Source organism: Corylus avellana, chromosome ca9 (assembly GCF_901000735.1).
Source record: "Corylus avellana chromosome ca9, CavTom2PMs-1.0".
Taxonomy (NCBI): Eukaryota; Viridiplantae; Streptophyta; class Magnoliopsida; order Fagales; family Betulaceae; genus Corylus; species Corylus avellana.
In genome coordinates, this window is record NC_081549.1 from 13,285,410 (window position 1) to 13,297,947 (window position 12,538).

General features: G+C 36.1%; 2 protein-coding genes across 2 annotated transcripts; one reads left to right on the forward strand and one right to left on the reverse strand.

The window, feature by feature from the left end:
* Positions 1 to 706: 706 nt before the first annotated feature.
* Positions 707 to 5,755, reverse strand: LOC132162564 (zinc finger CCCH domain-containing protein 48-like). Its single transcript, XM_059572811.1, has 7 exons — positions 4,071 to 5,755; positions 2,802 to 2,987; positions 2,583 to 2,687; positions 2,060 to 2,209; positions 1,381 to 1,560; positions 1,142 to 1,239; positions 707 to 1,037 (listed from the first exon to the last, which is right to left on the reverse strand). The coding sequence occupies exons 1-7, from the start codon at positions 4,596 to 4,598 to the stop codon at positions 860 to 862; spliced, it is 1,425 nt and encodes a 474-aa protein (XP_059428794.1). The 5' UTR covers positions 4,599 to 5,755; the 3' UTR covers positions 707 to 859.
* A 4,201-nt stretch (positions 5,756 to 9,956) lies between these two features.
* LOC132162326 (putative receptor-like protein kinase At3g47110) lies at positions 9,957 to 10,986 on the forward strand. Its single transcript, XM_059572573.1, has 2 exons — positions 9,957 to 10,679; positions 10,774 to 10,986. The coding sequence occupies exons 1-2, from the start codon at positions 9,957 to 9,959 to the stop codon at positions 10,984 to 10,986; spliced, it is 936 nt and encodes a 311-aa protein (XP_059428556.1).
* The last annotated feature ends 1,552 nt before the right edge of the window (positions 10,987 to 12,538 follow it).

The following is a 12,538-nucleotide window of genomic DNA, read 5'->3' on the forward strand; positions in this document are numbered from 1 at the left end:
TAGCATCTCCAATAGTATAGCTAAACTCCTCATATTAACTATATTAAACTAATATAAGGAGTTTTTGCTCTCCAAGCTTAACAGATTATCTACAGACCAGCTGGCAAAATGGACTAGGCAAAATGACACAAGATCAATAAAATAATGATTCTCAACGGTCACTTTGTGGTTGTTTACTGTTTTTGCATCACCGGAGAAAACGAGAGAAGGAGCTGGATCCACAATACCACAAACCCAACCTCCTTTGTCTGTCGATGCGAGAGAGAGAGAGAGAGAGAGAGAGAGAGAGAGACATTTTTTCCCTTTGTTTTTCTCTTTCAGATATCTCCCCTCTTCTTCAGTTCTTTGTGCGGTTGAAACCCTTGAGCCCATTTCATGTTCCGCTTGATGATTTTAGTAATTGATGCTTGTGGAAAAACTAGAGAGTTGGGTTGCTGGATGTTAAACCGATTGCGGGGAAAAATTAGATTCATTTGTTTTAATTCATTTGAATGTTTTATGGGGATTTTTTTAGATTATGAGGTACACAATTTTTCCCATCAATGTTTTTATGGGGAAAAATTAGATGCAATTAATTGACAGAGGATTTTCATAGAATAAGATTTATTGTATTATTGCCATCCGAAGAAGAGAGAGAGTACAGTATCCTCCCTCGCGTGCATTCGTGGTTAAATAACTTAAATGGATAATAAACTGAACGACTAAATAGAAGAAAAATACAATTCTATTATATTATATTCCTCATGTGAATCATTCTTTTCTATTATATAATACATCGTAAAAGAGTTATTACAAAATTTTGTACATTTAATCAACTAATGAGTAACTGTTCAAACAAAAAGACAAAGCAAATGTACATTTAACTTTGTGCATCTGCTACTCCTTCAGGGGGTGATGATGCCTTGGATTTTGGTAACCACCTCCACGCCGTTACCAAACCAGTTTGATCCCCAGTAAAAAGAAGTCCGAGTCCCTTTGGACCTTGTAGAATAACTTTAACTTCTTGTTTTGCAAATAATCTGCCCCCATCATTGAATCTATAACAACAACAACAACAATAATAATAAATATTACTCACGGCCAACTGGCAAAAAGAAGAGAGATTTTGATTCATGAATGAAAGAGGGTTTAGTGTACTCACGATGGCATTTCATACAACTGGACAGAATTGTTATTGCAAGAGCAATACAAGATTGGTTTGTCATTCCCATCCTTCATCCCGCAGAAAGCAACAACACCCTATTACACAAATTATGAAATTGGGTCCGTTAGAATAGGTCTATGTAGCATACTTCAACTACTATCAAAAGAAAAAATGGGGGCAAGCAACAAATGCGCTTAAATATGCAATTTAAGGATTGTGGTGCTTGAATAACTTACGTGTTCTTCACTGTGTGTATAGATTGCTTCCAAGTGACCCCTTTCATTTAGAGCCCAAGCTTTTATTGTGCAGTCCAAAGAACCGGATAACAAATAATTATCCCAGCAAATAAGAGACGTCACAGTATCAGTATGACCATCCAGTGTCATAACACACTCTAAAGTTTTATGATCCCAAACCTATTAACATGAAATAGAGATAATATGAAGAGTGATAAAAGAAACAGTCAAGCAACTACTTATATCAACATTAAGTCAAATAGCTTTATCAAAATATTTTGCAAATGTTTACATAGTGAACCTCAATTAATCAAGTGAAGGAACACAATCACGATAGTTTCAATTGCTTCAAGTCCAAAAAATAATGGAATGATATAATTGCTTACACTATCTATGTTGCAAAGAAGATAAAAGTAATAAAATAACATACAATTAATAAATAAATAAAAAGACACAAGGTCAGCACCAAGAACACTCAGTTAGAAGTAAATCCGGCTATTATGCTTGAAGCATCTAGAACAACTAAAAAGTAGTTCAATTTGCAGCTACCATAAGAGAAGAGAAAGAAGCAAAATACCATCATTTTTTTAATAAAAATCAAAAGTGTCTCATCAAATCACTACTAATGAGAACAAAAGTTATAAGCGCAATTATTTATCTTCATCACGTACAAACTTACCCTTATTGTGTGGCCCTTAGAACCTGAATACAACCACTTGCATCCAATAGTTAAAGATACTACGTCTGATGTGTGTCCTTTAAGAGATGCGATGGGTTGGAAAGGGGAATTAGTTTCAGTAGTGCACTTCCACGCTAAAATAACACCATCCTGTGGTTACAAGAAATAATGAACCCTTTCAGAATTCAATAATACAAATATGAAAATTGCTGCAGAAGAATAGTGTGAAAAGTAAGAGACGATAAATAAGGTGGTCAATCTTGCATGAATATCTAGGCACTACAGAGAATACAACCAAGGGACTGAAACTCCAAAATCAATTTGGTTTTGAGCATTATCATGATATTAGGTGATTTATGAAATTGCTTTGTATAACATGAGCTACGTTGTTTCTCAAACAACAAAATAGATTTAAAATTTATAATAAAAAAAAAATAATCCCAAAAAAAAAGAAGTCAAAACCACTAACAAAATCAAATCTAATTGAGAATTTTAAGAAAGCAAATGTTAACATAGTGATTACCTGGCCTCCAGCAAAAAGCATAATATCATCAGTTGTTGCCATGGCGTAGACTTGACCAATCGGTCCATTGAAATCGTATTCGGCACCTGACTCAGTGTTCAGTGCCTGCAACATCATCAAAAATGTTCAGCATACATATCGAGCAATCATACAAAATATTAACAACTATAAGAAAATTAAAACAATAACAAAGCGAAACATAATGAGGGTAGAGCTTACCTTAACAACATTTGGCATGCCAATGAACACCCAAATAGCTTTACTAATCATTGATCCTATGTCGGCACCAAGTTCAATGACTCGAGCACACTGTCCTGTATGACAATCCCAAATCCGAACTGTTCTGTCACTGCTGCCTGTGTAAAGCTTGTTGCTTTTTTCAGGAAGTGCAATCCCTGTGACAGCCTATTATCATAAAAGTCATAAATAAGGATTCTACAACATATTCAATAAAAACCAAACAAATATACAGATTACATATACTATATTTGTGGAGAAAAGATACAAAAGAAAGTGAAAAAAAATCGCATGGAATGTTTTTTATAGTTAGACCAGCTATCCCCGGCATTTCAATAGAACACACAGAAACATAATACTAACACAGCCTTACAGTCATGAGAATTAGTTATTAATAAAAGTCTTGAAAAAGGTAATGATTTTACGTCAATAAATAGATTACAAATACTTAAATCCGATTTTTACCCAAGCAATGTACCAAAATTCATCCATAGAATAATCTCTCCATTTTATGGAGTATTTTATCTTCTTCAACATTATACTATAATATTAAAGAGTACTTTTTCTTTTCTTTTCTTTTCTATTTCTATTTTTGATAAGTCCAGTAAACATCATTCAAGAATATCAAATATAAGTCAAAGAACATTAACAAGCATTAAGAGTGCATTAGAACTTTTTGTTATACGCCTAGAATGTTTCTTCCATATTTTTTCACATCTTCTTTATCCATTTTATTTCTTCTCTGGCTTGCCTTTTTTTTCGAATGCATGCTCTTCTAACTACAGCAATCATGTAGACAGTACAACCATACTTGTTTTTATGCCTCCTATGGTGTTTAAGATGAAAAAATTCTGCTTTCGAATGCTACTACTATTTCACATAGCCCCACAACAGCCCAAATTGTGGATATTTCAAGCCATCTTCCCAATTTGGGCTTCTAAGATTAACAACCCTCTAATGATTCAACTAAGATGTTAAGTCAACTGGAAATTTGAAAGTCAAATATGCAAGTAAAAGCAATATAACCTTCTGTTTTTTTCACATAAACTAAAATTCCTTATACAATTTTTGGTCATTGTAACATTCAAATACTAGAACAAACACATATCACTAAGCATAATCATAACGTAGAAATTGCAGATTAAAAATTCGGATAATTTATTGTAAAATATTAAAAATCTTTAATTTTTGAATGTTTCTCTAAAACAAAGCATAATACACAAGGAAAAGGAACAATTAACACAGTGCTACCTTTGTGTGCCCTTGAAGCCGAGCCAAGATTGATAACCCATCCGCATGAAACCAGGAATGCAGAGACTGACACTTATCGCCATCAATGCGGTTGCCATGCACCCAGGATTGACAAACATTTTGCTTACAAACATCTTCAGATTTCATAACACCTTCTGTACTGCTGGAACCACTCTCCTCATTCTTCAAAGCTAAGTTCTTAGAAGTTCCCCTTTTGCAGTCTTTAGAACCAGCATCTTCTCCGGAATTTTCAACAGTAGTTACCAAGGACCTTTTCAAAACCCTTTTGTTCTTGGTCCTAATATAATTGGAGTTCTTCGTAGGGAGATCCTGCTGATTAGATGACTCCCTGTAGGACCCTTTCTTTGCACATGTGACTGGTCGTTCACTGTGAAGGAACCTACATGGGTTCCTGAGGCATTTACCATTACGCCAGAAGATGCAAACAGATTTGTAGTGAGAAATATCTGAAGGTCTTCTTCCCAGGCGATCAAAAACAGAAGGCTTTCTAGCTGTCTTGACGTCCATCTATGAAACAAAAATACATGAAACGAAAGAATGAACAAACTGATCCACATAGTTGCGATTCAAAACAAAACAAATATGTCTCTTCCATGGCAGAAGATCCAATACAATCAGCAGGCTGAGCAAACTGATTCAAATAGAAGTCCTCCGCAGAAGATCAAAAACAATCAGCAGCCTTAAGTTCGGTAAAACTCTTCAAATCCGCACTCACCAAATTAAGCAAACTCTAAAGATATTATTGAAGAAATTAAACCCAATATCCTTCATAATTTCACGCTTAGGGTTTGATATCCCGAGCTTAAACAAATCCTTGAGCTGAAAATTTTCTCCAAAGTCCAATCAAAGATAAAGCCCTAATTGATCCATTTCAAGTTTTAGGGCTTAATTTCCCAGATGTCATCAAACCCTTCATCAAAAATTTCGAAGCTCCGATCAAACAGACAGCGTAAACCTTACATATCTAGAAAACCCCAAACCCCATAAAAGTATACCCTGAATTTAATCGATAATAACTGACTAATTTTTCCCTAAATTCAGATCTAACCCAAGAACATTGTGGAAACCCGAGAAGAAAACCCAAAATTCAGCCGGAGATCTGTTAACGGCGCACAATCATGGGTCTTAGACTTGATCGAAATCCTCAAGAGGTTCGGCGTTTCAGCAAGTTTATTGCAGATAGAAAATATCACAGGACAAGCAAACCCTAAATGTAAAAACCTAAGCAAATAAAACCCTAGCAAAACTTGGAGTTCCATAGGCGGTCAAGCAAACCTGAGACAGTGAGAGGAGCCGCGCACTGAGAGAGCGAGAGAGGCCGACGCACCAAAGAGAGCGTGTTTTCAGTGAGCAGAGAGAGAGAGAGAGAGAGAGATCTTCAATAACAATAAGAAGGGTTGGAGTTTGGGTAGCAATAGGAGGTATATAAAAAGGGTAGAGGAGTATTATGAGAAAGAGATTCCAATCCGAACTTGCGGACCAAGCTTCTGTAACGGTAAAGTGGTATTATGGGAAAGAGATTCCAATCCGAACTTGCGGACCAAGCTTCTGTAACGGTAAAGTGGTATTATGGGAAAGAGATTCCAATCCGAACTTGCGGACCAAGCTTCTGTAACGGTAAAGTGGTATTATGGAAAAGAGATTCCAATCCGAACTTGCGGACCAAGCTTCTGTAACGGTTAGCCGAAATTTTCGAGAAATCACTTATTTATTTATTTATTTATTTGAAAACTAGCCGTGAATGACAAAATAAATGGAAAAAGAAAATCCAAAATCAAAAAATCAATCGACCCTTTATCTGGATCTATCAAGATGGTCAATTTTTTAAAAACCTTACTTTCAAAATTGTCCATTTTTTTTTTTAATTTAAAAAAAGTGATAATTTTGAGTCAACCTTGTTTTCAAAATTGACCATCTTGATGTCCCTAAGAGGTAGATCATGGCTAGAACCACGCCTAATGAAGCGGAGGTCACTAGTTTGAATGACCCTCCCCCCTCTTGTGCAGACATGTCAAAAAAATAATTAACCATCTTGATAGATCCAGAGAAAGGCTCGATTGATTTTTGATTTTCTTTTTCCATTTATTTTGTCATTCAACGGCTAGTTTTTTTTTTTTTTTAAAAAAAAACAAAAAAAACCCAGTTATGTGTGTGTGGGGTGTATAAAAAATAAATTATAGATCCATGTAATTGGCCTAAATTACAAATCACTGTATGTGGTATAAATTTATAGGTCATCAAGATATACTAAAATGAAAGTTTACTCTATGAAATCAATTTTCTTTAAGTAACTTAACAAAATATGTCACTTTGCCATATCATAACCAATAAAAACGTAACACATGTTATTAATTTATGACTTACAATAATGCAATTAAGATTTTTTATATCATTTTATGACACCAGTTAAGATTATACATCAACCCTCACTTCACGTCATACGACTACAGTAAATTAACCTAATATGTTATATCTCCAAAATTTTACCCCGTGCGTAACTTTTCCTTATCTTCATCATCGTTAGTCGCTTCACAAAATGCGACTCTCAAATTCTCGTAAAATACTCCAAAATCGTGGCGAAGAAGACAAAAATGAGGAAGGGTTACACAGAGTAAAATTTTGGAAATATAAGAGATTATGTTAATTTACTATAACAATATGACATGACAAAGTAATTGATTCTATTAAGTTACTTAATGGAAATTGATTTTAGGGAGTAAACGGTTATTTTGGCCTACCCTAGGGACCTATAAATTATTTTGAGTTAAATACACTTTACCCCTCTAAAGTTTGAGTCGATTTTCAATTTGACATCTAATGTTTCAATTTTTACAATGCACCCCACTAAAATTAAAATTTTTTTCAGTGTGACCCATCCGTTAACCATTTCCATTTGCTCTAACGAAAAATACTAAATTGCCCTTACAATTTTATTTTTTATTTAAAAAAAAAAAAAAGGTGGGGGGGAGGCCTTTGGCCATTTTGGGAGGTGGCTTTGGCCATGAGGGTGGCCACACCCCTATATGGTTGGACACACCACCCCCATGGCTCATGGCTGGTGGCCGACCACCCCCAATGGGCCAAATGGGGGTGGCTTCGACCACCCCCAAATGGCCAAGGGGTGGCTCAGCCACTTCCACAACCCATAGGGGGTGGTCGACCACCCCCATGGGCCTAAATGGGGTGGTCGGCCAACCCCCATGGGTCGTGCCACCCCTAATCTAGTCGTTTGGTCAAAACCACCCCCATTTGACCCCTTGGGATGGGGGTGGCTCATGGCCACCGAGGGGGGGTGGGGGCCTAACCACCCCCAAATGGGCACACAATTATTATTATTATTATTATTATTATTATTATTATTATTATTATTATTATGGTTTGACTTGGGGGCATTTTAGAATTTGTTAAAATATATGAGGACAATTTTAAAAATTTAAGACAAAAAAATACACGTGACCAATTTTCGGTTAAATTGGACGGAAACTGTTAACGAAGAGGCCACATTGAAATTTTTTGAAACTTTGATGGCATTGTAAAAATTGAAACATTGGAGGTCAAACTAAAAATCAACTCAAACTTTGGGGGGTAAAGTGTAATTTTTTCAATTATTTTTTATACCACATGAAGTGATTTATAATTTATGCCAACTACATAGACCTATAAATTATTCGTTATATCACATACACATGGAGTGAGTGATTTGTAATTTAAGCCATTCATAGGGACCCAATTTTGCATTTATCCCTATATATAATATTTTGCATTTATCCCTATGATGAATGCCAAATGTTGCATATTTGAGCCTCTTAATTTGTATATGTTATTGTTATTTGTTTGATGTTGTTCTGTTTTAGTGTTTTCAGGTTTCGAAGGAAAAATGCAACTAATTCCATTAATTATGGGGCTTAAGACACTTTGAGGAGCATTGACAGCAAATTTGGATCGAGTGATGATTCGCACCTGACAAGTCCTACTAAAAAGACCATATCTAATGTTTCAAAACTTGGATTGGAGCGAGCTTTGTGGCGGCATTGGAAAGCTAACTCAAAGATTTACAAAGTCATGTTTTACGAGAGTTTGCTAATTCCGATTTTTACTAGGTCAAAAGAGTCTCCGTTCACAAGCCGTTCGCACGGTGAAGTCCCCGTCCAAATGGTTAAGGCTCCATCCGAATGGACATGAGCTCGAGCGCACCATTCAAGGGCTCGAGTGCACTCAGGTGATGTATCCGTCTGGCCGGTGAAAAGGCCTGTCTGGACGGACCATTTATCAAACCTAGCCGTCGTTTTTTAGGTTAAATCCATAGAAAAAAACCCTATAAATAGGAAAGACATGAGAGGAGGATGGGAGTCCAAAATTTCACATCTCTTCTCCCCTTTAGCTTAGTTTTTCTTTAAGTTTAGTATTTATTTTCATAGTTATGTGTAGCTAATTTCTCAATTAAGATTGATGATGAAGCCTCACCAATGAAGAGCAACAATACTTTCATGTAAGTTGATATTATCTGAATTTATGGGTTTTCATATTTAAATTGTTCTACTTCAATTCAATTAGTGGGATGATTCTTGGATATCTTTTGTGATTTATGGATACATTTAAAGATTTGAGATAGTTTCACTTACTTGATTGCTTGGGTTTTCTTTTATCAAAACATTGGATATTTGTTGTGTTTTGTTCTACGGATACATTTGATGATTTGGTTTAAATTGGATATATTTCGTGATTTATAGATACATTTGATGATTTAATTTAAACCGGATATCTTTTGTGATTTGTGCCAAGAACAGATTCATTGAATGATTTAATTGATCTTTAAAGCATAGTAGAACTTACATAAGATTTTTATTGTGAGAACTTTGGATGATATTGATAAACATAAAATGTGTTGCTATGATTTGGTGAGTGTGGATTACAAAACCTTTAGTGCTTTCTTAGTTGATAAATTTTATCTTATTTAGTTTATGTTTTATTTTCAAAACCTAAGATCATTTTTTTTTTTTTTGGGAACTGGTTAGGGTTTAATTTGTTTAAATATAAATTTTGTTTTCATCAACACAATTTCCTGTGGGATCGACCTCGCACTTGCAACCATTTATTGCAAACGATTCGTGCACTTGCGAATAATTAAAATTTTCACAAGAAGTTTTTGGCACTGTTGTCGGGAAATTGATTGATTTGTGAAACAATTTATGTCTAGATTGATTTTATCTTTCTCCTAGTTATAGTTTAGATTTTTCAATTTTGCAATTTGGTTTTTTTTTTTTTTTTTTTTTTTAATTTATTCTTGCCACTAATAAGATTTTTTTTTTTTTTTTTCTTTTCTCTTTGTTTTTGGCCTGTTTTGCAACTTTTGCCAATCATCATCCGCACACTGACTCGAGTGCGATTGAGCGCAATTGCATCACATTCAAACACACTAGTGCACAAGGCAACACCAAGTAAGACGCACAAGCGCAGTAAGAAGCACCATTGACGAATCAGTGCACCTGCACTCGATCCAATCAACACTGCGCTTGAGCGCACTCATGCTCAAGGCAGCCACTAGTTCCTTTGCGCGCACCTGTGCATGACCAGCTCCCGCATCAACTCGAGCGCACCAGCACTGTAGGCAGGATCATTGAAGGATAAGCGCTCCTACGCTCGATTCCACCTAGCTTGCTTTCGAGCACACCAACGCAATGGGCAGTACCAACAGACTGGCAGTAGCTGAAAACTTTGCGAAATTTATTTTTGGTCCCTTTTGTGAGTTTTCAAGTTTTAGTTTTTACTTGTGAACCTCCACTTCAAATCATGAGCTTGTGGAATGACTCCACCCATTTCTACAGCTGGTTCAGTTTTACATGCACCCAATCCTATAAAAGAGTCATGGTTTTGAACCTGGAAGCTCAAAGATTGGCTGGCTCCATAACGTCTTCTATTGGAAATCTTACTTACCTTACTGGAATCATTCTGGGAAACAACAATATTTATGGGAAAATTCCTCAAGAAATGGGAAAACTACGGCACCTGCAGGATCTCAACTTGAGTCATAATTCCTTTGGTGGGAACCTTCCAATTAATCTAAGTCATTGTACACAACATAGAGTGCTTGATGTTGTTGACAACAAACTAGTTGGGCAGATTCCAGAGCAGTTTAGTTCATTGTCAAAGTTGATTTTCCTGCAACTTGCTGTGAACAACCTTACAGGAAGTATCCTAGCGTGGATAGGAAACTTTTCTTCGTTGCATGTTCTTTCCCTTCTTCGGAACAATCTACAAGGGTGTATACCTAGTGAGCTTGGCCATCTATCAAGCCTGGAATTTTTTCACATTGGAGCGAATAATCTATCTGGTACTATCCCTCCTCAGATTTATAATATATCTTCCATATACTTGTTCTCTGTTACTCAAAACCGGCTGCATGGAAGCCTTCCACCAGATGTTGGCTTTACTCTTCCTAACCTTGAAACATTTGTTGGTGGTCTTAATAGTTTCACAGGACCTATTCCCGTGTCATTGTCAAATGCTTCTAGACTTCGGTCCCTTAAATTCGGTCATAATGATCTCACTAGGACAGTGCCTCAAAATCTAGGAAGATTACGTCACTTGGTTGGACTTAATTTCCAAGGCAATAGACTTGGAAATGGGAAAGTTGGTGGCCTGAATTTTCTCGATTTTTTTGGCTAACTGTACTAGTTTATAGGTTTTGGCTCTTGGTTATAATCAATTTGGTGGAGTACTATCCAACTCCATAGCCAACCTTTCCTCCCAGCTGAATAGTCTTACTTTGGTTGGAAATATGATACATGGAGGAATACCCATTGGGATTGGGAACCTTGTTAACTTGGATGCTCTAGGATTAGAAAATAACTATTTGGGTAGTCATCTCCCGGATGCTCTTGGAAAGCTCCTGTAGTTAGGGATACTAGGTTTGAACAATAACAATTTTTACGGCCAATCCCTTCCTCCTTAGGTAGCTTAACTAAATTGACAGTGCTTTTTATGCATGAGAACAGATTTGAAGGAAGTATACCCCCAAGCCTAGGAAACTGTCGAAATTTGCTTCATCTAACCCTTTTTAGTAACAATCTCAATGGTACCATACCAAAAGAGGTTATTGGTCTATCTTCCCTTTCGATTTCTTTGAACATGTCTCATAATTTTTTGACAAGAACACTACCATTTGAAGTGAGTAACTCAAAAAATCTTGCGAAGTTAGATCTCTCAAAGAATAGATTAACTGGTGAAATTCCTACTTCCCTTGGTAGTTGTACTAGTTTGGTGAGTTTGCATTTGGAGGATAATTCATTTGAAGGAGTAATTCCTACATCTTTAAAAACACTAAGAGGTTTAGAAGAAATTGATCTTTCTCACAATAACTTGTGAGGACAGATTCCTAAATTTCTCGGCAAGTTATTGTCACTTAAGCATCTCAATCTTTCTCATAATAATCTCGAGGGAAAAGTGCCAAGTGAAGGGATTTTTTCAAATGTAAGTGCTATTTCAATCTTTGGAAATGATAAGTTGTGTGGTGGTGTCCCATAATTACTTTTACCAAAATGCAACACAAAGAGTCCACACTCATCCGTGAAACACCTTGCACTCAAAGTAGTAATTCTTGTCATATTGGTACTTGCTCTATTGTGTTTTTTTCTCACATGTTGTATGGTTAAAAAATGGAGAAAGCGGCCTTTGGCCACATCTTCCTTAAAGGATTGGCGATTGGCATCTATATCTTACGCAGAACTCCAAGCATCAACTAATGGTTTTTCTGTGGACAATTTGATCGGTTCGGGTAGTTTTGGTTCTGTATACAAAGGAGTTCTTTCTATTAATGGAGCAATTGTTGTAGTTAAAGTGTTAAACCTTCAACTGCGAGGAGCTTCCAAGAGTTTCATTGAAGAATGCAATGCTTTGAGAAGTTTACGCCATCGTAATCTCCTTAAGATTATCACTGCTTGCTTAAGCATTGATCATCAAGTGAACACATTTAAGAGTCTAGTTTTTAGAGTTCATGTTTAATGGAAGCCTAGACCAATGGCTGCATCCTACAAAGGATGAGCAACATCGATGCAAGAGATTGAGTTTTATTCATAGACTAAACATAGCCACAGATATTGCTTATGCATTGGAATATCTTCATCTCCATTGTGAAACACCGATTGTTTACTGTGATGTAAAGCCAAGCAATGTTCTCCTCAATGAAGATATGGTAGCCCATGTTGGAGACTTTGGAATAGCGAAGCTCGTCTTTGAAGCAACACATAGTCCCTCAAAAAATGAAACCATGTCAGACTGCTTTGTCAATTGCTCTGAAGGGTTCTGTTGGGTACATTCCTCCAGGTATGTTTTCAACTTATAGTAACTAGGCTCAAGTTTGACACAGCAAACATGGATGAGAATTCAAGCCTAATTTTAAGGGGATCAAGTTTATTTAAAAAGTCTAATAAATATTAAGGGAAAATTTC

What these genes read in the sequence shown, in the direction of transcription:
- LOC132162564 (XM_059572811.1), bottom strand. Translation starts at nt 4,598, where the DNA reads ATGGACGTCAAGACAGCTAGAAAGCCTTCTGTTTTTGATCGCCTGGGA. An exon ending in GGCTTCAAGGGCACACAAAG is followed by an intron (nt 2,988 to 4,070) that starts GTAGCACTGTGT and finishes TTATGATAATAG; the next exon opens with GCTGTCACAGGGATTGCACT. An exon ending in CAGTTGTATGAAATGCCATC is followed by an intron (nt 1,038 to 1,141) that starts GTGAGTACACTA and finishes TTGTTGTTATAG; the next exon opens with ATTCAATGATGGGGGCAGAT.
- LOC132162326 (XM_059572573.1), top strand. Translation starts at nt 9,957, where the DNA reads ATGGTTTTGAACCTGGAAGCTCAAAGATTGGCTGGCTCCATAACGTCT. An exon ending in TAGGAAGATTACGTCACTTG is followed by an intron (nt 10,680 to 10,773) that starts GTTGGACTTAAT and finishes ACTAGTTTATAG; the next exon opens with GTTTTGGCTCTTGGTTATAA.